This window comes from Drosophila takahashii, chromosome 2R (assembly GCF_030179915.1).
Source record: "Drosophila takahashii strain IR98-3 E-12201 chromosome 2R, DtakHiC1v2, whole genome shotgun sequence".
NCBI classification, from domain to species: Eukaryota; Metazoa; Arthropoda; class Insecta; order Diptera; family Drosophilidae; genus Drosophila; species Drosophila takahashii.
This window is the reverse complement of record NC_091679.1, coordinates 37,748,023-37,769,063: the sequence shown is the minus strand read 5'-3', so window position 1 is coordinate 37,769,063 and position 21,041 is coordinate 37,748,023. Positions and strand designations below refer to the sequence as shown.

General features: G+C 43.6%; 4 protein-coding genes across 14 annotated transcripts; 1 reads left to right on the top strand and 3 right to left on the bottom strand.

The window, feature by feature from the left end:
* Positions 1-14: 14 nt before the first annotated feature.
* Positions 15-5,914, bottom strand: LOC108066202 (Juvenile hormone esterase). The gene is made up of 13 exons (XM_044392975.2): positions 5,714-5,914; positions 5,511-5,654; positions 5,288-5,441; positions 5,047-5,232; positions 4,143-4,992; positions 3,929-4,084; positions 2,981-3,053; positions 2,234-2,467; positions 2,033-2,176; positions 1,817-1,967; positions 1,020-1,762; positions 409-698; positions 15-344 (listed from the first exon to the last, which is right to left on the bottom strand). Exons 1-13 carry the CDS (start codon positions 5,897-5,899, stop codon positions 143-145), a joined length of 3,513 nt encoding a protein of 1,170 aa, XP_044248910.2. The 5' UTR covers positions 5,900-5,914; the 3' UTR covers positions 15-142.
* A 100-nt stretch (positions 5,915-6,014) lies between these two features.
* Positions 6,015-13,846, bottom strand: Asph (Aspartyl beta-hydroxylase). 11 transcript variants are annotated; one of them, XM_070212239.1, is made up of 15 exons: positions 13,609-13,845; positions 12,730-12,783; positions 12,370-12,555; positions 12,166-12,315; positions 11,773-12,098; positions 11,591-11,710; positions 11,352-11,532; positions 11,073-11,150; positions 9,235-9,345; positions 8,642-9,085; positions 8,252-8,352; positions 7,534-7,774; positions 7,371-7,476; positions 6,593-7,318; positions 6,015-6,453 (listed from the first exon to the last, which is right to left on the bottom strand). In XM_070212239.1, exons 1-15 carry the CDS (start codon positions 13,658-13,660, stop codon positions 6,303-6,305), a joined length of 3,027 nt encoding a protein of 1,008 aa, XP_070068340.1. In that variant the 5' UTR covers positions 13,661-13,845; the 3' UTR covers positions 6,015-6,302. The 11 variants fall into 11 exon arrangements, with proteins under 11 accessions (XP_070068340.1, XP_070068339.1, XP_017010197.2 ...); XM_070212238.1 differs by having other exon boundaries at positions 11,773-12,101; positions 13,609-13,844; XM_017154708.3 differs by lacking the exon at positions 12,730-12,783 and having other exon boundaries at positions 11,773-12,101; positions 13,609-13,843.
* A 183-nt stretch (positions 13,847-14,029) lies between these two features.
* On the top strand, positions 14,030-16,712 carry Ric (Ras-related protein interacting with calmodulin). Its single transcript, XM_017154713.3, has 3 exons — positions 14,030-14,547; positions 14,755-14,811; positions 14,880-16,712. The coding sequence occupies exons 1-3, from the start codon at positions 14,325-14,327 to the stop codon at positions 15,395-15,397; spliced, it is 798 nt and encodes a 265-aa protein (XP_017010202.1). The 5' UTR covers positions 14,030-14,324; the 3' UTR covers positions 15,398-16,712.
* A 104-nt stretch (positions 16,713-16,816) lies between these two features.
* Positions 16,817-21,005, bottom strand: Rho1 (ras-like GTP-binding protein Rho1). The gene is made up of 5 exons (XM_017154714.3): positions 20,796-21,005; positions 20,033-20,195; positions 18,739-18,888; positions 18,213-18,293; positions 16,817-18,154 (listed from the first exon to the last, which is right to left on the bottom strand). Exons 2-5 carry the CDS (start codon positions 20,186-20,188, stop codon positions 17,963-17,965), a joined length of 579 nt encoding a protein of 192 aa, XP_017010203.1. The 5' UTR covers positions 20,189-20,195; positions 20,796-21,005; the 3' UTR covers positions 16,817-17,962.
* Between the last annotated feature and the right edge of the window lie 36 nt (positions 21,006-21,041).

Below are 21,041 nucleotides of genomic sequence, written 5' to 3'. Positions count from 1 at the left end.
TGTAATGAAATACAACCAAGTTTTGATCTTATACTTTGGTAGTAGTTTAATTTCTTACAACAGCTTAGTTTGATGTTATATTCTACGAATTTAAGTATCAAACATTTGTATATATGTACATTATATTATCAATGGATTAAGCTTAAGATTCATTCGATTTTTCATTGAGTATATGGGACCAGAGCTTGACTCTATTCGTTTGGAATTCGCTGGCCACGTTAACCTGAAAACCTTTGGAGGAATCTGGCGCATTGGCGAATTCCTGGTAATCGCAAATGCCATTGGGACGTGACTGTAGCACCTCAATGGAACAGGGGGTCAGTGACTCGGCATTCCTTGGTTTTCTACGAAAATTATTCATTTACTATGCTGTTTTTACTACCTGAATAAATCCGTATTTCGACTCACCCAAACTTGGCAAAATGTACGAAATAATCCACAAAAGAACGGATCACCTTCGCCTCCGTGGAGTTCCGCTCAAAGTCGGGAAAAAGTAGGGGACTACGGAACAGATAGAGAAGATCATCGCAGTGAACCACTCCATATTTTCCAGTCACATTGGCGGAAGTGTAAGCAGTGGCATAGCTCAGAGGTCCCCGATAGTTAAAGCTGTATAAGTAAACAGGATGCGGAGTATGACAGACATCCTTTCGAATTGTGTTGTACAGGGGCTGCTTGAAACCTCTATCTGATATTAACTGGGAAGTAAGAAGAGATTTATAAATGAATTAAAGTCTATATAGGAAAATTGATTTAAAAGCTAATAATTAGATCTCCAAATTTTGCAAAAACTAGTATGAAAATTTGTAATTTAATATCGTAGGTCTAGTAATGACATAAACTTTAAGAAATGCATTTTACGAGGTGTACAACAGATTACTAGTGTCTAAACTGAATAAATTTAAGACTATTTAAATAGAACCTGATTAATTGTCATTGAATAACGTGTGGTTATCTAGGTTGTATAATAAATAATTGGATCGTTTATATTAAACTAAAATAGAACAGTTTCAACTTACATCCATGAATCCTTGAACCGTCTCCTCGTTGACTTCATGCTGTCCCTTGAAATACTCCCTCACCAGGAGTTTCATGCTCTTGTTGAGCCAATCCTGGCTGAAGTTGGGCGGGAACTCCATCAGCTCCTGCAGCAGCTCATCAAATCTTGAGTTGAAGCTCTTTCGGAGCGTCTCGTTGCCCAGGATATTGACCACACGCACGGCACCCTCGCCAGGAACAGTGCCCAAAAGGAAAGGGATGGAAGGTCGCTCCCCTCGAGCCAGGATATCCTTGGGATGCTCACTCAAAAAGGCCTCCGACTCCAAACCTTTTTCCACAACAGGTCGGAAATTGGTCATGTGATCCACATCCCAAAATTTAAGGTTATCCCCAGCATCCAAGAGTTTTCTGGCATCCAAGCGTCTCAAAGCTTTTGTTAACTTCACTGTGCTCAAATTTCGGGCATCTGGAATTAGGGAAAACTCCGCCAGGAGACGAGTCTGCTCCAGGGGCTCATCGGCAATGGCAAAGGGCACATTTGCTGTGCCGCTCATGCTGATCACGCGATTGAAGAGTCCCTGGGATCTTGGACTTAGTAGATGCATGTGGGCAGCCACTCCGCCGGCACTCTGGCCAAAAAGGGTCACCCTTTGCGGGTCACCGCCAAAGGAGCGAATATTACGTTGCACCCAACGCAGCGCCAAGTTCTGATCCTTCAGGCCAAAGTTACCCGGCATTACAGCATCCTCAGTGGATAGGAATCCTTTTGGAAAATATTCTCTTAGCTTATTATCTTTATCAACTAGCATTAGCTTACCAAAGGGTCCTAGTCTATAGGCCATGGTCACCAGAATCACCTCGCCCGAGTCCATAAAGTATTCAGGCCCTGTAAATCCCGGTCCCGCAGAGCCACCAAAGAATCCTCCGCCATGGATGTAGACCATTACGGGTAATAGGGATTTTCGGTTCTAAAAAAAAATAAAATAACCCTTTAATTGGGAATTGCAAATTAATTTAATTAATAAACTTTTACCTCCGGTCTGTAGACATTCAAGTACAGACAATCCTCTTCACCGTAGATTACTGGAGTGGGCAGTAGGTAGTTCTTCTGGATGCAGTCCATCTTGGGTTCAGTAGCGTCGTAAACCCCCAGTAACTTGGGCATAACCTTGGGGTTCTGAAGAAAGAGAGTTATAGAGACTTTCTTATAAAGGGATTTTCCAATCAAACTCACACTGAATCTCAGATCTCCGACGGGCGGCAGGGCATAGGGAATTCCCATGAAGGCCTCGAACCTCTCCGACTGATAACCCCCGAGATGGATGCCCTTCAGGCAGCCCACGCTGGGCGGACAGACGGTGAGCTGGTCCACCGTCGTCAAGGCCGCTGAGAGCTGGCCAAGAAGAAGCAGCAGTGGCATCAGTAGTTGAATCATCGCCGGCGGTCCACGAAGTGACTGAAAACAGAGCTAATGGATCATTAATTATGCATATCCGTTGGTTATTTATGTTCAATTTCTGTGGGGCTTCCACCACTTTGTTTTGATTCGCCTTAAGATGATGTCAACGTTAAATCGGTCTGGGATGGTCTTTCTAAATGCTCCGGCAGCTCCTGCTGGAAAAGCTTCTACTCACAAAGGGAAAATCTCGCGAAGAACCTTCCGCGACAGAGGCCCAAATCGATCTGACCGCTTTCGAGGGCGCGCGCTTACTTTAATCGCGATGAAAAGTTTGCTTGTTCCGACTCTATAGCTACAGTAGTAGAAACGCTCTGCCCACAATCTTGACAAAAGTGACCGAACTCGCTGTGGAAAATTTATACAGAGCGGCTGGAGATCGGTTCACACGGCGTATGCTTGATCAGTGCGGATACCAATTGATCTGGAACTGTGCTAGTTGCAATACTGCGACCTTAGTCGCTGGTAATTTGAAACACGCGCCAGAACGAGTAGAAAGTGTTTCCCGTATATCGAGGCACTTACCCTGATCCGACAGAGTTGACGACTTGCGATCAACTGCGATCGCTTCGCATCGAAACTTTCGCTTTTATCCTGACTCGCCATGAAATTTCGCTTTCAATGCATTCCCATTCCCTCACAAAGTCTCCAAAACGAAGTGCACTCGGCAACAAACACAGATGACGGATCACTAGATTTATCATTTGCTCACTGTATAAAAGGTATGAGTTTTAAGATGTCATAATTGCTATGTTTTGTATTCTACTTTCAGATAAGACTACTTATCAGCTTCTACATTAATCACGCTTTTTAATAACTCCCTAAGTTTTATCTAATTGTGAAATTAATTCGTAGTCTATTAAGAAAATCTATTAGTCGTCATAGTAAACATAACTGTGATCTACTTATAAACTTTTTGTTTCTTCTAATAAACCCATTCCACTATCTTTGTTTAATCTAGTCTATAGTATCTCTAACAATCTAACAAACCTGTGATCTTTGCACCCCTCACTTTCGTTTTTATCCTCCCATAAAACGTCACGCTTTTCACTCTCACTTATCGTGCTTCAGCTGATGATCGTAGAACTCGAAAAAAGTCTCCAAACAAGATGTTCCCCTATCGGGCGAGATTTATTGCTCCCCGGATCGACGGCTATCTTATCGCACCGCATGTCGCCCAGTCTTTTATTCGCACTTAATCTCGTTTCTTGCACATTCTGCATATGGAAATTGACCTTCGAATGACAACTGGGGGAATGGGGGGAAAGGGGGGGAGCAGACTTTTACAACAAAAATAAATGGAACACGGGCAGAGCTCAACTTACAATGCCTGAATGGAAATCTGGGGTATCTTCAACAGCTCCCATTACAAGATCCGTTCCATTTCGCAAATTAATGGGATTTATTTATCAGTAGCTCACTCTTAAATTAGCTACCCCTTAACAGATGGAATTGTGAGAAGTATCTCTTTACATAAATAATTTTTTCCATATGGGAAAAGCGTTGAGTTTCATACTACTCCGAATATCTTCTTGGTACTTTTCAGTGTTGCCACCAAAATGTAAATAGGTGCACATTCCCAGATCCTTGAAATCCGAAGCCTTGCAGATAGATCCTTCATGGAATACCCTTTGAAAGAGAATGAAACATAAGAAACCTTCATAACTATACAGTTTTACAATCTTACCCCGTTTTAACAAAGTCCGTCATGAGCGAAGTCATCCTTTGGGCCACCTTGGCATCTTCAGAATCCTTGGGAAAATCCTCAAAAAGAACTGGTAACCTTATGGTGTGCAGGCCATCATCCATGTGAGCTGCTCCCAGGCCAAAATCCTCCTCGGAACCACTGAACATTAGTGATATAGAGTGCAGGCCGGAAAACTCAAAGATATAGATGGAAAGTGGATTCTCTTCAAGATTGGCATAGCTGGCATACGATGAAACTGTTTCGTAGATCGGAAAGTAAAAGTTGAAATCACCAGAGATTTCAGCCAAAGTGAGCAGTGTATCGTTGTTCAGAGACTCCCCCTGAAATCCATAGGCATCCAGTATTTCCCTGACCATCTGGGGAGGAGTTCCGTCAGGAAGATTGAGCACCAAAGCCAGATGTTCCAGGAACTTTCCGTTGAAGTCGGCCATACGTTTCGGACACGTGAAAGAGCGCAATAAGCTCAAGGCTCCCTCTCCAGCTCGGGAATTTAGGCTGATAACCCAGGGCACCTGGTTGATACGACCAGCCCGATGGGCTTTCAGAGGATCTTCGATTAGAAAGGCTTCAGGCGATGGCTTTTCCAAAACGGGTTGATTAATGATGTGCGGCAGATTATCCCAGATCTTTAAGCTGTCCACACTAACAAGGATCTTCATAGGATCTACTTCTCGGAATGCTTGTGCGAGATTCTGGCTACTAAGACTGTCCGCTTGATCGATACCAATTACTTTGGCCAGCTGTCTGGCTTGACTTAAAGGATCCTCGAGGATGTGCATAGCTGGTATGAACATGGTGCCGGTCAAGGACATGGCTTTGTGAAAGAGTCCTGGATGAAGAGAGAACATTAAATAGGGATCTCAGGAAAAATACAAGATGTAACCTTTAGAATTTGGACTCAGCATGTGCAGGTGAGCGGAAATTCCTCCCGCACTGTGTCCAAGGATCGTGACCATCTGAGGATCTCCTCCAAAAGTCGCTATATGCTGTTGAACCCACTGCAGGGCCAACCGCTGATCCTTCAATCCGAAATTTCCTGGCATATTCTCATCGCCTGTGCTAAGAAACCCTATAAAATATAATTTCCAAGTGAGTGGTTATAATAGATAAACCATAACACTAACCAAAGGGTCCAAGGCGATAGCTAACTGTTACCATAATAACCTCCCCGGTATCCATCAGATACTCTGGTCCACTGGCCACCGGATGGGCAGAGCCACTAAAGAAACCACCCGAATGTATGTAGACCATCACAGGCAGGGGTTTTGCATCTCTTTGCTGTTCAGCAATACAATATATAGAATAAATCAGGATATGTCAGCTTAGGGGGATTAGAAATCTTGATACCTTGGGCCTGTAGACGTTCAGGTAGAGACAATCCTCCACTCCCATTATTGTCCTGTCGCTGGCAAAGTAGCTTCTCTGCAAACAGCTATCCTTTGCCATTCCAGCATCGAGTACTCCCTGCCAGGCATCAGCCTTCACAGGATTCTGATAATAATCAAGGGATTAAGTCCTTGTAAATCGAACACAGACAAAAACCAATCCACCTTAAGACGAAGCGGTCCAACTGGCGGCTGGGCAAAGGGAATGCCCATAAAGGCTTCAAACTCTCCTTTCTGATATCCTGGCATTTTAGTTCCTCGCAGACATCCCAGCTCATCCAGGCACACATCCAAGGAATCCCCGAAAGCGGCAGCTAGAAAAAATAGTGCTCCAACTCTGATGAACAGCATCTCGATACAATCGAAGTTGATCCAACTGTAACTTCGATTTATACCACATTTCGAATGACAAATGTGGTGGATTTACCAAATTCCTATAATCACAACCCCAAATTAAAAACAGCAATTGTCGAATCCTAAAAGGTTTTTTGTATTTCTGTAAAGTACAAAAGCGAGGGTAAGCTGCCAGCCAACGCTAATCGTATATAATCTTACATATAAACAGATGAATTGACGTCTATATAGCCTAAACACGCATTCAAACCGAGCTTAACGATTAAGAGGTATAATTAGAATGTCTATACACAGAACATGGCGATTTAACTAACAATGAACGATGCGATTTGGAGGAATTGAACTAAATTACAGGCCTACAGGAACCGGAACTATATAAATAGAACTAAGTAACTCCCGCTTAAATAGGTGATAAACTGCGCCGCTGGGCGGCACTCAGTTGCGGATGCCACATGTCGAGGATGAGCACTAGGCGGGGTCTACTGCCATTGTGCCACACCTCGTGCTCGAAGCTGTCGTCGAATATAAAGAGTTCTCCCTCACGCCAGGTTCTAAAATAATAATTAGAAATTAATTTAAGAGATAGGTTATTAAATAAGTGGTGGCAAGCAGAGGCAGCGCGCAGGATAGGCAATTTCTCTACCGCTGCGCTGCCACCGTGCGTTCTTTCATTTTATGTATTTTACTCACCTTTCCTGCTCCGCCACGCGAAGTGAGGTTTTTTCCGGCTCCGGAGCAACCAGGGTGAGGTGCGCCCTCAAGCGGCAATTGGTGGGTCCACAATGTGGCCACACATGCGTGGTGGCCTGCATGACACTGAACTTAACTTGGCCGCGACGACAGCCAGAGGATTCGGGGAAGTCCTCCAGCAGGCTACAGGTAATGGGAGCCCTCTGGCAGTTCTGCCTCTCCCGACGACCCTGCGAATAGAGCACGTACTGCTGCCACACTCCTTTGTCGCGCAGCTGTTCAGCTTCATCCTCGAAGAATCCACTTCCGCCCAGCAGGGTTAGTCCTTCATCCCTTATGACGCGCCAATTGACCTGGAGATTCTCCAACTGCCTTTCGTAGCCCGTCTCCCGGGGCTGCCAAAAAGGCTGTGCCTTTAGCCGGGGCTCATTGTACAGCGATCTCTGATAGAGGCTGGCAAAGAATCCCTTGGCAACGCCTTTTCTGAACACTTCCAGAGCCTCGGAATTCTTGGAGAGACGCTGCAGGGCCTCACCCAGCGACAAGTAGAAGAAAGCCTCCTGGGTGCCCTCTTCCTGGGACTCCACTGCATATCTCAGATAAGGCAGAGCCTTGGCATTGTCACCATGTAGCTGCCTGAGAGCCAGGCCATAGTGAAGTTGAGCCACTGCATTGGTGGGCCAGAGTTTCAGCGTTTCCTTGGACACCTTTTCAACCTGCTGAAGACTGAGGAGCTGTTATAGGTGATTTGAAGATCCAGGTTTTGCGCCTCACCTACTTGTTGACCATGAGATGGGTGAGTGAGAGTTGGTTACGCAGTCGCGGTTCCCCAGGCAAACGCTCGATGAGCAGCTCGTGGATGGTGGTCGCCTGTCGGTGGTAGCCTGGAAATAATAGGAATATTATTAAAGGGTAAGAGATAAGGTAGCCCTCCAACTTACCCAAAAATCTCAAATTCTCTATACACTTTTCCCCAGCTGTCGTGAACTCCTGATCGCTGTTGACCAGTTCGCCAAAGGCCAGGTATCTCTTGTAGGCATCGATGGCTTCCCACAGCCGCTGGTTGCTGCGCTCCTTCTTGGCCAGGAGCTCCAGGACTCGGGCTCTTCCCAAATGGGCCAATGGCTCGTGGGCAAAGTCGGTGGTGAGCGTGTTAAAGGATCGCAGGGCTTGGGCATAGTTCTTTTGGGATGGTTATTAGTTCGCGGTTCGCCAGCCAAAAACACAAAAGGGGGTTAGACGAAGGACAAGAAACATGCAATTAGTATAAAAATCATTCTCTTAAGAAATGAAACGCAATTAACAGGGGTTTCTTTTGGGGATGAGCCCGTGGCCAAAGATTCCTCCAGTGGGTGTGTATGTTTTGGAGGAACTGGCCATGAGTTCATCCCGCATAACTAACTAAAACTAAAACCCCCTGAGAAGTGCGTTTCTACAAATACGTAAATGAGGTTAAATCCCAAGATTAGACTTGTTTTTTTCCTTACATGGCTAAACAGTTATAAGATCTAATGAACTGGACAAGCAAAACATAAACTAAAGCTTTGAAATGAGTTGTGTGGTGATTTTCTTTAGTGATTGTTGAGCTGGAGATATATCGGAGATATTCCATAGGTTAATCCTGGTTAAAAAGATACTCCATCGATTGCATTAACCTACCTCCCTAATCATCTCCTCGTTGGCCTTGCGCAACTCCTGCTCAAAGGGATCCTCTTTCTCGGCGGAAACAGGAGCAGGTGCAGCTTCTTTCGGCTTTATTTCTAGTTGGGATTAAGAATCTCGATTAGAACTTTGGATGGCAGAAACAGAAACCAGAAGAGGAGTGAAATTTTGAACGGTTACGGCCTAGAGAGCTCCACCTTGTGCGAGGTGATACGTATTGTTTTCTACATCTAACACTTACGATCTGTTATGTAAAGCGATCGGTTTGGTTTGTCGTGTGTATTAAAGTAGTGTCGGGCCTATGATAGCGATAGCTTAAGTGATCGAATGGAGTATGATGGAGTCGGGTGCGGACATCGACAGAAGTGGTGGTGATTTAGTAATTACGTGTCCAGCTGGGGTCGTCGGAGTCCGGATCGCTTTCGAACTCCTTGACGGGCAGACGACCGTACTTGGCCTCCAGCCGGTTCATCAGATCGGCGTCGTCCACGTCGGAGATCTCGTCCTCCTCCTCGTCGGTGATCTCCTCCTCATCGCTATCGCCCTCATGCTCGAAGTCCTCGATCGCCCCGTCCTCGTACTCCACATAGATATCGCTGCGGCCAGCTGGCTGTTCCAAATCCTTCTCCTTTTCCTCGGGCTTGGTCTCCTTTTCAGGCTGCTGGGCGAACTTGTACATGGCACTCAGTTGCTCAAAGGTTTCGGGCACATAGCTGGCCATGGAGGCAACATTGTCGTCGCTATCGTGACGCACATCATCCTCCTCCTCCTCGATGTCGCTGATCTCCACCTCGATCTCCTCCTCGATTTCGATTTCCTCCTCGGAGTATTCTTTTTTGGGATAAGGCTTACATTAAAACTCTGGACATGGCCAGACTTAAAGACTTAATGGCTTCCAGATCACCTGACACAATCAGGTGATTTGAAAGCAACTTCGGCTGGCCGAAGTTTGGGTTTATCTAGAAATTCATATCTCCAACCATCGTCGTCCAGCAGGGGCAGCTCCTCTACGTCGTCCGGTATGTGATCCTCGGCCGTGGCAATCGTCAATCTTCGCCTCATTATGGCCTCCGGTGCGGGTTCATCCTCAGCTGCGTGCATCCACCACGGAAGATTCGAATGTTATTCGAGTTTAAGGGATTATTAATCGAGCAATAACAAAGCCATTCAACAATTTCCGTACATACATACATTGGTGGAATAATTTAAACAAAGCTGTGACTACAATCAGATTCAAGAAACGATAATAATAATAATAAATCATAATCAAAATAAGCTAACTGAAGAAAGTGCAAAGAATAGTTTGTTTTAGTTCTGTTAATACATCGATAACACAGGCCGACAAAATGTGACATGGGTCGATGTCCAGGCCTGGCATCATTTTATTTCGATAAATTAGGCTTTTCTAAGCATAAGTTGCCACTACGCCTATAGTCCATCAGCTCTGGTATTTGCGGTATCTTTAATTTAAGAAAATCACAAATTTTCTTCGTCTTTTGGGATATATCTTCAAGAGTGGTCAACCAATTTCGATAATCTTTTCGGAATTAAATAGTTACATGTCTCTTTTATACGGTCGTTTTGAAAAATTCTATCTAACTCAACCACAAGAGGAGGTGGGCGCATTCAAAATTCAAAAGTCACAGCAAAGTTTAAAAATCTTCATTTGTGAACAGCGTTTAAAAATTAAATAAAAATATTTTCTTCTACGATGCATTTTTGATCCAAAGACACCTTATGTCCTTAATTTTTAGGACACTCATCAGGTTTTTGTGTATTGTTTTGGAGTTTTTAAAATTGATTTTCTTACTTCCTTCACAGTGACGATTCACAAACAGTGCCCAAACCTGTCACTATTTTACGTAACGCATAACTATTTTTGAGCACAAGTGACCCTTGCTTTAAAAATATTTATACATGGGCGTAAGTTAAAAGCTGGAGGGGGATTACACTTCAGGCATTTCAGCCCCCAAAGATTAGTAGGCTACGCTCATGTGCTTATATTCAAAGCAAAACTACTTAGATCGTTTAGAAATATGTTATTTAAAATTGTGACAGGTTTGGGCACTGTTTGTGAATCGTCACTGTGAAGGAAGTAAGAAAAACAATTTTAAAAATTCCAAAACAATTCACAAAAACCTGATGAGTGTCCTAAACAGTAAGGACACAAGGTGTCTTTGGATCAAAAATGCATTGTTGAAGAAAATATTTTTATTTAATTTTTAAACGCTGTTCACAAATGAAGATTTTTAAACTTTGCTGTGCCTTAAAAATTTTGAATGCGCCCACCTCCTCTTGTGGTTGAGTTAAATTGAATTTTCCAAAACGACCGTATAAAAGAGACATGTAACTATTTAATTCCGAAAAGATTATCGAAATTGGTTGACCACTCTTGAAGATATATCCCAAAAGACGAAGAAAATTTGTGATTTTCTTAAATTAAAGATACCGCAAATACCAGAGCTGATGGACTATAGGCGTAGTGGCAACTTATGCTTAGAAAAGCCTAATTTATCGAAATAAAATGGTGGCAGGCCTGGACATCGACCCATGTCACATTTTGTCGGCCTGTGTAATCGATCACGAGACATTGAGATCAGTTTTTGATTCTACCAATCGCTTGGTTAGAATTGGTTAGCATGGAAAGCGGCTCTTAGTAGTGATTACTCAATAGATTCCCCTGAGTTTAGGTTTATTCGTTAGCATAACATCTGGCGTGCTTGGTATATATATCTCTATATAGATAGAGATCAGAGAGCAGAGAGCGGAATACAAAGAGCGGAGATTCGGGGGGAGCAGATCAGCATTGAAGACTCACTTGTATTTGGACTTTTCCTTATCAATACAAGGCGTGAAACTAAGGCAAGTGCAACGCCAACGCCAAATTTAACGGCAACTGTAAATGAGTCAGGTTTTAGTATCAGAAAACAAACAAATGCCTCTTGCACTTTCTTGTACAATTTCGGTTTCAGTGTTTTTGGTTTTTTTTCTGTGTTTTTTTTTTTGGTAAGGTGGAGCATTTCTGTCTGTCAGTTCTTAAGGTTCTAGGCCTGCAAGATTCGTTAACCGTTCAATTCTTCATTCCTTCCTTACTTACGTGATGCCAACCAAGAGGAGCCCTCTTCTTTGTGCTCCTCCTCATCATCGTCCTGATCCTTATCCTGCTCCTTGCTTTCTACTGCTTTCGCTGGTTCCAATTCTTCGGGCTCATTTTCAAACTGCTGATCAAGCGACTCAAAGTCGTCGTCGTCCTCCTCGTCTTCTTTATTATCCTGTTCCTGCAACAAAAGGGAACTAATGTAAAATTTAAAAAATAAGGAAATTTTTTAATCACACCTCATCATCTTCATCGTTATCATCTGGGGCGGGAGCACTTTGTGCTGCAGATTGCGATCTTGGCGGTTCTACAGACTCTTCTACCTCCTGCTCTTCCTCGTCCTCATCATCTTCTTCCTGCTGTAAATATGAAACCAAAATTTTTAAGAAATTTCTTCAACCTATATAAGCTATAGACCTACCTCATCAGCTTCAGAGAGAGGGGCTTCAGTGGATTCTACTGCATCATCCTTATCCGCTGGAGCTTCATCCTCATCCTCTTCCTCATCCTCTTCAGCTTCGTACTCCGCAGTGGCTTCAGTGGTGGCTTCTGCGGTAGCTTCAACGGTGGCCTCCACAGTTCCTTCATCTTCCTCCTCAGCATCCTCGGCGGTTATGTTTTCGCCCGCATTGTTCTCCTCATCATCATCTTCTTCTTCTTCTTGTTCGGGTTCTTCTTCATCTGCCTCTGGTTGCTCCTCCTCAGTTGGCTCTTCCTCCTCCTCTTCTAATTCTTCGGAAAGGGGTTCTTCTATAAAGAAATATTTGAGTGTTAGAGAATTTCCCTAATTTGTCTTAATATTAATTTATCTCACCTTCCTCGTCGTGCTCGTCATGATCATCATGATCATCTAAAGCCTCTCCAGAGGGCTCATGGACATCGTGGGCATCATGTTCATCTCGATGTTCGTCCACCCAGCCATCAAATACTTTTGAGAAACGTGATTCCGACAGAGGAGTGTCCACTAAAGGGGATATTGTTTAGTATAATCATAAATTTTAGGAATTCTAAAACTTACGATCTTCCAGTCCGCGGTTCTCCATGATGATCAGACCCACTAAACCGAGTAGCACTGCCATCAGGGCGAAAAATATGATCTTGGCACACCAATGACCCCCGGTTCCGTGTTCGTGGTGCACGTGCAGGTGGAGATCTTCGTTTCCCATCTTTGTAATGTGAACGCCGTGCGAAGATTCGTCGTCATCTGAGATCCGACAATTGCATGATAGAGTGAATAGTAAGCACATGTGATTAAAAACAGTTTAATTGAATGCACCTTCGGATTTACATAGTTTTAGTAACTGTGCGAGACATTAAATTAAGCATTCTAAAGGGGTTGGTGGGGATCGAAATACATGGGGGAGGTTTGTTTCTCTACCTTGAAAGCTGGACTGACGCAGAACAGTCACATCGCCCTCGGATTTGCGATCATCTGGACAAAAAGTTAGTTACATTATGAGACATATACCGGCATTACAAACTGATATGATAAGAAAGGGGGGGCTGGGGATTTGTTTATGCCTAAATATGCGCAACGGTAAACAAAGAAGCCGCCAGTCATGCTCTTGGGCAGATGGCCAAGTGAAAATAAATGGCTTTACATATAATATATCCGTACAACCGTGGCTACTTATTCTCGGTGCCGTGGGTGTAATGGCCCCTGAATTTCATACGGAAGCATCATCTTGGTTCTATATCTCGTAGATCTGTGGATCTCGTAGATCTCTCCGTTGCATTGGAATTAATTTGCCGCCGAGGTGACTTCGCTCGAGGTGAGTTCTCCATTTCGCCGATGAGAGAGATAAGCGGAGAAAGATAGATCAATCGAGAGAGAGAGAGGGAGCGAGAGATAAGAGGATATCCCCAGGGAACATCGCAGATATCGAAAGATAAATAAATCAAAGAAAACCACTCTCTTCTCGCACTCGATCGAATTTTGCACCCCTACTAAATGCCCTTCTGTTGGTTGGTAGTACGGGCCCCGTTCGAAATATCCACTTCTTGGTCCCCCGCACTCGTCATATACATATATACTTTCCTGCCCGATCGGCACACGCATAGCGACAGAAAACAGGCGAGATGTATAATTTTATATAATAGGGCAAAGTTATTTTTAAAGGCACTCGACAATATTATTATGCTAATAAAAGAAATGAACTGCTTGCTATGCGGCGGCGGCAGCGGCAAAAGAAGAAGGATTTTTACACCAAGTAACGGTCAATCCGGTAAAGATTGCAATATAACTTCAAGGACTTACCGCGTTTTCGGCGCTTATCCTTGCGCTTTCGCGGCTGCACATCGCCCGACATTTTCTGCTCGGAACGGAACTACTTCTATGCCAATTCGATGGAGAGCGTTTGTTTTCCCTTTTTGAGCGGACCGGGCAAAGCGGGCGATCTTGTTCGACGAGCAGCACGTTACTAAATGCGAATACCGCTCGCGCCGTAGGAAAATTATTTATAAAGCGAGCGGCGTTGCCGGATCGAGTGGAAAAGGTGACAGCTAGAGAAAACACTAAACTGTTACTTAAAAACTATTTTAATATTGAATTACAATGCTAGTATTACTAAATTAGTAAGTCTGAAACAGATTTTCAAAAATTTTAAATAAAATCTCGGCAGTTTTTGGGCAAAGTCCAAAGCAAAAACCATAGTACCGTAACTAACATAAGAAACTTTAACATACATTTTTTATGAACAATGATAACTTTTAAGTATAAAATATATAAATAACTTTTTTAAATATTTTTTACATTTAAAATCATGCGCATTGGACACCTATACTTCGTGCCCACTATAAAATTCCCTCACGCTCCCATCCGCAAGAGAACCAACCCCGAGCCCGAGAAAAACAAGAAAATAATACACAATTGGCGACGGTGGTGCAGAGGTTCTCCGTGTGATCCGATCGAACGGAAAACGGGACTAGGACTAGGACTAGGACCAGGATTAGGGCTAAATCCCATCGGGAGTGATGGCCGGCGACATGTCCATCGGCTGTGCGGCCCTCAAGCGATCCAGCAAGCTGAGGTCCTGCACCAGTGCCGCCGACACGGACTCGATGCGGGTGCCCAGCGACCACAGGGACAACGGCAGTCTGGTGAAGCCGCCTCCTCCGATTCAGCCGCAGAACATGCGAGGTGGTCTGCGGGTCTACAAGATCGTCATCCTCGGCGACGGGGGCGTGGGAAAGTCAGGTGAGTTCTGGAATCCAGCTAAACGAAAAGCCAAAGTCAAAGAAGTTGCCGCAGTTATCACTGCGCACTTTGATTGTGGCTGCGAAAAATCAATAAATTATCTCAATTTCTTTTACGCTTTGTTTTGGCCCCGCCACCCACCGAACCGCCCACCGAACCACCCACCGCCCCCTGAAAACGACGACGACGCCGACGAAACCCGAACAGCTGTCACCCTTCAGTTCGTGAGCCACAGTTTCCTGGACTACCACGACCCCACAATTGGTGAGTAAGGCTAGGGGAGAGCTACCCCAAAAACCCCCTCTAAATACATACCGGTTTCTCCCATACAGAGGACTCCTACCAGCAACAGGCGGTCATCGACAACGAGGCCGCCCTGCTCGACATCCTTGACACCGCCGGCCAGGTGGAGTTCACGGCCATGCGGGACCAATACATGCGTTGCGGCGAAGGTTTCATCATCTGCTACTCGGTCACCGACCGCCACAGCTTCCAGGAGGCCTCCGAGTACCGCAAACTGATCACCCGAGTCCGCCTTTCCGAGGATATTCCCTTGGTTCTGATCGCCAACAAGGTGGACCTGGAGTCCCAGCGGCGTGTGACCACCGAGGAGGGCAAGAACCTGGCCAATCAGTTCGGTTGCCCCTTCTTCGAGACGTCCGCTGCACTGCGTCACTACATCGACGAGGCGTTCTACACGCTGGTCCGCGAGATTCGGCGCAAGGAGATGCAGAAGGCCCTGGGCACGGACTCCAATTCGGAGAAGATCCACACGGGGCGACGCAGCCGCTGGTGGCGCATCCGATCCATCTTTGCTCTGGTCTTCCGGCGCAGGCGGAACCTTAACTAGATGGATTCCCTAGAAACGAGTGCAATATTAACCACACATACGAGTAACTTTTGTTCGCTATATATATGGTATATAGCAAAAGGCCCATCAGATATACAAGAGAGAATTTAGGAGGATAACTAATTGTTATGGCCACAGTGGTTTATTTATTATTTGTTACGAAAACTATCTAAAGTACTTGTTGTCGGCCAGAAGAGCAGCGATAGAGTATATCAATACGTTTAAGCACCGATCCAAAAGATACATATTAACAATGCACGTACATATGTTTATGTAGTAAATATTACTAACGTTGATTCCTAGACGAGAGCGATTAAGCAGGTGGCTAAGTGGCAACTAAGGCAATTGGCTGAAGCTCAAAAGCATTTAAATTCAGCCAGAAAAATCTGATTGCTCTGAATCCTAGCCAGGAGATTAACCCAAATGGCCAATTGCCCGGCGAGCGGAACGGAGAAGAACGGAGGATTTTTAAACCTATGTATGTACGTATTTACCCAGAAGACAACACGCACATGACATACGACACAAGCAACACATTTAACTAATCGAATAAATGTTGAATTTAATGTATACTAATATTATAAAACGACCGGTCGACCTAAGTATGTGAAAACGCGGGAACATTGCAAGTAACGAAATATGATTGAGATCCATGCCCAAATTGATAAAGATAATTGATAATTTAAGCCCACGACAGCCGATGCATTTGTTGTTTAAGTTTGAGAAACGTTTATTGTTTATATTGTTAAGGACACGTGTTACGCCTAAGTTTATTTATTATTAGTTTAACCAATCTGTTGATTACTTTTTACACAAGCGACCACACAACATCACGTTCTCTAAGCATTCACCATGAGTTCCTCTCATCAATGTTAACTGCATCACCAGAAACGAAATACTAACACGGCTTTAATTACTCTGTTTGTTACACGATCCCCAAGCAGTTAAATGGACTACCATAATTACTAATAATTAATTGTTATTGCGAATCCTTTCGAACCAACCAGATCGACTAACGAAAACAACAGTAAACGAAATCGAGTAATCAAATGCGGGTAGAAATATAAAAGTATAGCTTTCAACGAAAGTTAAGCTATTAAAAAAATACGTTTAAGAGAATTCTGTCGTGTCCATGTCGTTTCGAAAACGGCATAACTGTTCGGAAATAATATTGAATTGTAATACCTAATCGAAAGAAAACCAAAACATTTTGATTCATAATGTTATGTACATTTTAAATGTAAAAAAAAGGAAAGAAAAGCACAAAATAAACAAAAACAACCCCTCAATAAAGATTTTTTTGAACCCCCGTTAATGGTGTGAGTTTTTATTTAGGGTCATTCACATTTCTGTGATCCTTCTTCAGCGGATCTCCCCTAATTTAATAAATTCAATCCCCATTCCAAATAAAACAGTTAGTTAAACCAAGAGTAGATCAAATGTACTGTTTATTCATAAGTATAATATAGTTTGGTTGTATCTGATGCATCTTCGAGTTTTTCAACTTCTGTGTGAGAATTACACGATTGACGGTACAAAATACAAAAAAGAGACATACACATATGTACTGTATAGTATAATTATATGTATATTCGTATTTTATAAAATCATAAAATACTCTTCATATAGTTTGGTTGCTTTGTAGTATCTTTTTTTATGTTTTCCACTCGTTTTAATGCAAAGTACAAATATTAAAAACTCGCTTAATGCGCTCGAAATAGTTGTTTCATCATCATCAAAATTTCTCCCCTTTAGCATCTCCCACGCGAAAACTGAATGCATCTCATTTGTGGCTTACGTTTAGTTAAATAAACATTTATCGTTTGTTTTTTTTTGTTGTTTTGTGTTTAGTTCGGTTCTTGTAATGTAGTTTCACTTGCATCTTCTATTGGCGGTCTGGTCTCTCTGCATCTGATAGATTTAAAGGGAACATAATTCTCATCATCTTCTGGTCGCCTACGCTCGTTTTGGACCCCGAGGTCCAACTTCTGATTCTGATTCCACTAATTCACCTGCCTCACTCACCCTCACATACGACACAATCTCATCCTGCCACAGCCGGCTAAACTTGACAACACAGATCACGAAATAAAAGGAATTACATCATACAACAAGGAGGGGTGGACAGAAACGGACACAACTTGAATATGTTTACATATATCGATATATATTTGCTTGCAGTGGCTGACTGATCGATCTGCTCTGCCCTAGGGTTACAAATAATAATGCCATAGTTATTACTGTTGTTTACTTCGGTTTATAACTACACTAGACTGTATATAAAATCAAATCCGCATTTGACATTCTACTTGATGCTGCCTTCCCTTATTCCGCCGCTGCTCCCTCCTCCTCCGATCTTCAAGCTCATCAAGCTCATCTTTCTGCTCATGCTGTTGCTTTTGCTGTTGGGTGGTGCAGCTTCGTGTATCCGATGTTCTGGTTGTTGTTGTTGAGTGGTTGTTCAGCTCGTTATTGTTGTAAAAGGTGTGTATGTGTGTGTGTGTGTATGCTGTTGTTGTTGCTGTGTGTGTGTGGTAAAGATTTTCATGTTGTTGATTTGCTCTTTTAGAGCAAAAGGCATCTGGTCTTCTTCCTCTTTTTGACTTGCAGCGCGGCCCTAGTTGCCGTCTCGAAAACATCTCGCACACCCTCCTTGGACTTGGCCGAGCACTCCAAATAGGCAAAGGCATTTATCTTCTCGGCCATGGCGCGACCCTCTTGCGGCTTCACCGGCTCCTGCTTCATTTTTGCTAGATCCTGTAAAGCAATTCGATTAGACCTCCAGTTTCAGCGGGCCAACAGTGCGTATACTTACCCGAATTGTGTTGGGATCATTTCGCAAATCTTTCTTATTTCCTACCAAAATGATTGGAACATTTGGACAAAAGTGCTTGACCTGCAAGAATTTAAAAGGATTAGTTGATGTTTTATATTAATGTAATAGAAAAATCAGTATATAAATTAGAACTCGAACTTATATCCATTTTAACTGCAAAACCTTGAAACTAAATCCCTCAGATACATATTTCGATATGTGGTTTTATCTCCTTAAAAATTTTTTTAAACAAAAATATATTATTTTTATGAATTGTTTGTGGTATATTTATAAAAAAAAGGATTACCAGTTTTAGATAATTATTAGGAAAATGTCATAAATTCGAGTGATGAAACTAACCATACACTTTTTTTATAAACATAACTGTTTCTATAGTTAATTCACCTATAAGCATTGTTTAGATAGCAAACTCGAGTCATTTTTTTTTAGAAAATTATCTAATTATATTTTATAGTTACTAGTTACTGAAATTCCTAAAGGTACTTTCCAACCCAGTAGTACTCACCTCTGGGGTCCATTTTTCAGGAATATTTTCTAGCGAATCGGGTGAATCCACTGAGAAACACATCAGTATGACGTCAGTGTCGGGATAGCTCAGCGGTCGTAGTCTGTCGTAGTCCTCCTGCCCGGCCGTATCCCACAGGGCCAGCTCCACCTGGAGATCGGAAGTGGATTGTGATTATGAATGGGAACTTGCAGTTGCATATGTGTCATCACGATTATAGATAGATCGATAGAATCAGGGGGTTTGATGTTTGGCTTGGGGTTTCGTGGATGGGGATGGGGTTTCGGAGACGAAGACGAGACAACTTCGAGTTGAAGATAGCCGAGAGTGGAGAGTGTGAGCAAGGAACTTGGCGGAAATGCCAAACGAATTAATCACATCGAAGCGAGGCGAAGTAGAATGACGTGAACGTGTGTATGTAAACGCTATCCAAACAGAAACACAAACAGAAACAGAAACTGAAAAATGAAAACTGAAAACCCGCCATATTGCGCAGCAAAGGCAAACACACAGTGTTTATTTCGAAAAGTGCCTGAAAATATTGGGGATCCGAACCGAATGGAATATATAGCCAAATCATGACTTAATGCCCCTTGGAAATCGCACATTACATTCGTGAGAGCGAGGGAGATGGGGAGTGGAGAGTGCTTCCCCAAAAGAGAGTACACAGGTAGGCAGAGAGAGAGAGCAGCCAGCCAGAGAGAGCGGGGGGCGGCGCAACGCATTAAACTGTATGTGCGCAACGGACTTGTATAAGACAAATACAAAATAAAAGAAAAGAAAACGAGCGGAAGGAAGGGAGCTGCTCCACTGGTATTGGTGCTGCCAACTCTCTGTTTAGTAGGTGTGTGTGTGTAAGTGTGGGGAAATGTGGCCAAGTGTGACTTAATCACTGCTATCAAAAGTTAGGATTCTTCTTCCGAGTAATCCAAATAATCCGAAATTTGCACGATCTATTTAGCTTTTCCAGACACCATTGTTTGTTTGTGTCTGCCGCGGGTATCAGGCGATATTGACTCATTTTTTACAAGGGAATAAAAGGAAAGACGTTGTAGGTGTGGGTGAAGTTGTGGGTGGCACAAACAAGAGAACAATAAACACACACCCATGGGGGAATATATGGGAGCACAAATACAGCCGCAGAGGCGGAAAGTGTAAAGAGGATACGCGCACTTGAAAAACGGAATGAATTGAATGCACACAAATTATAAAACGAGATCAGATGATTATCACTCGGGCGGGGTTATCAGGGGGCAGGGGGTGGGCCCAGGGGGTGGTGGGCGGAAGAGCTTACCTGTTTGCCATCCACCTCAATGTCGGCCACATAATTCTCGAATACGGTGGGCACATAGACCTCGGGGAACTGATCTTTGCTGAAGACAATCAGAAGGCAAGTTTTACCGCAGGCACCGTCGCCGACAATTACCAATTTCTTGCGAATCGTCGTCATTGGAGTTCTGCAAAAGGCAAAAATTGTAGAAGATGCAATAATGCAGATGATTCCGATTGCGATTCCGAATCCGAATCCGAGTCCCCGGTTCGCCGTTCAGTTCTGTTTAATTTATTCGCGAAAACTGAGCGAACTGTTCAAAAAATTATCAAAATGAAAAAGCCACACACATGCACAGTGCACACACGACACACACACACGACCGCGCTCGCTCTCTTTCCCGATAGCCCTCTCTCGCTCGCACACACACTTAGTCATACTCGCGGCTGGACGGCGATCTAATAGTCAAAAGTGTGGGGTTCTTTCTTTCTGACCATTGTCCATTGTCCGTTAGCCGAGTCGAGTTTTCCCGTTTTCCTGCGTTTTCGTTTTCGCATTCGCATTTTCCTTTTCGGTCGCGTCATAGGGCCGCCCGCTTCTCCACCCCTCTCTCTGTTCCACTCCGCTCCAGAAAACTCCTCACCCGTCCCGCTCTCGCTTTATTCCAAAAACATCTCATCATCCACTCTCTGTTCGTATGTTTGTCCGTGTGTGTGTGTCTGGGCGTGCGTGCATTTGTGTGCGTGCTATGTGGAATTTTTTCACTGCTGCTCTTTCGGCCACTTACAATTTATATTGGTGATTTCACAACACTCAGCACGAATTCGACACTTAATTTGCTTACAAAATGGCACAAATTTGTTGATTCTTATGCGTCTACCGTTTAGCTATATCGTATAAAAGTTAATGCAATTACAAAAATTCGAATTGAACTCGACGATTTTTTCCCATGCAAAATGACGATGAACAATGTTCATCCGTTTCATTTCTCGGTAGCGCGATGAACGTTCGATGACCAAACCAACGCCTTCAA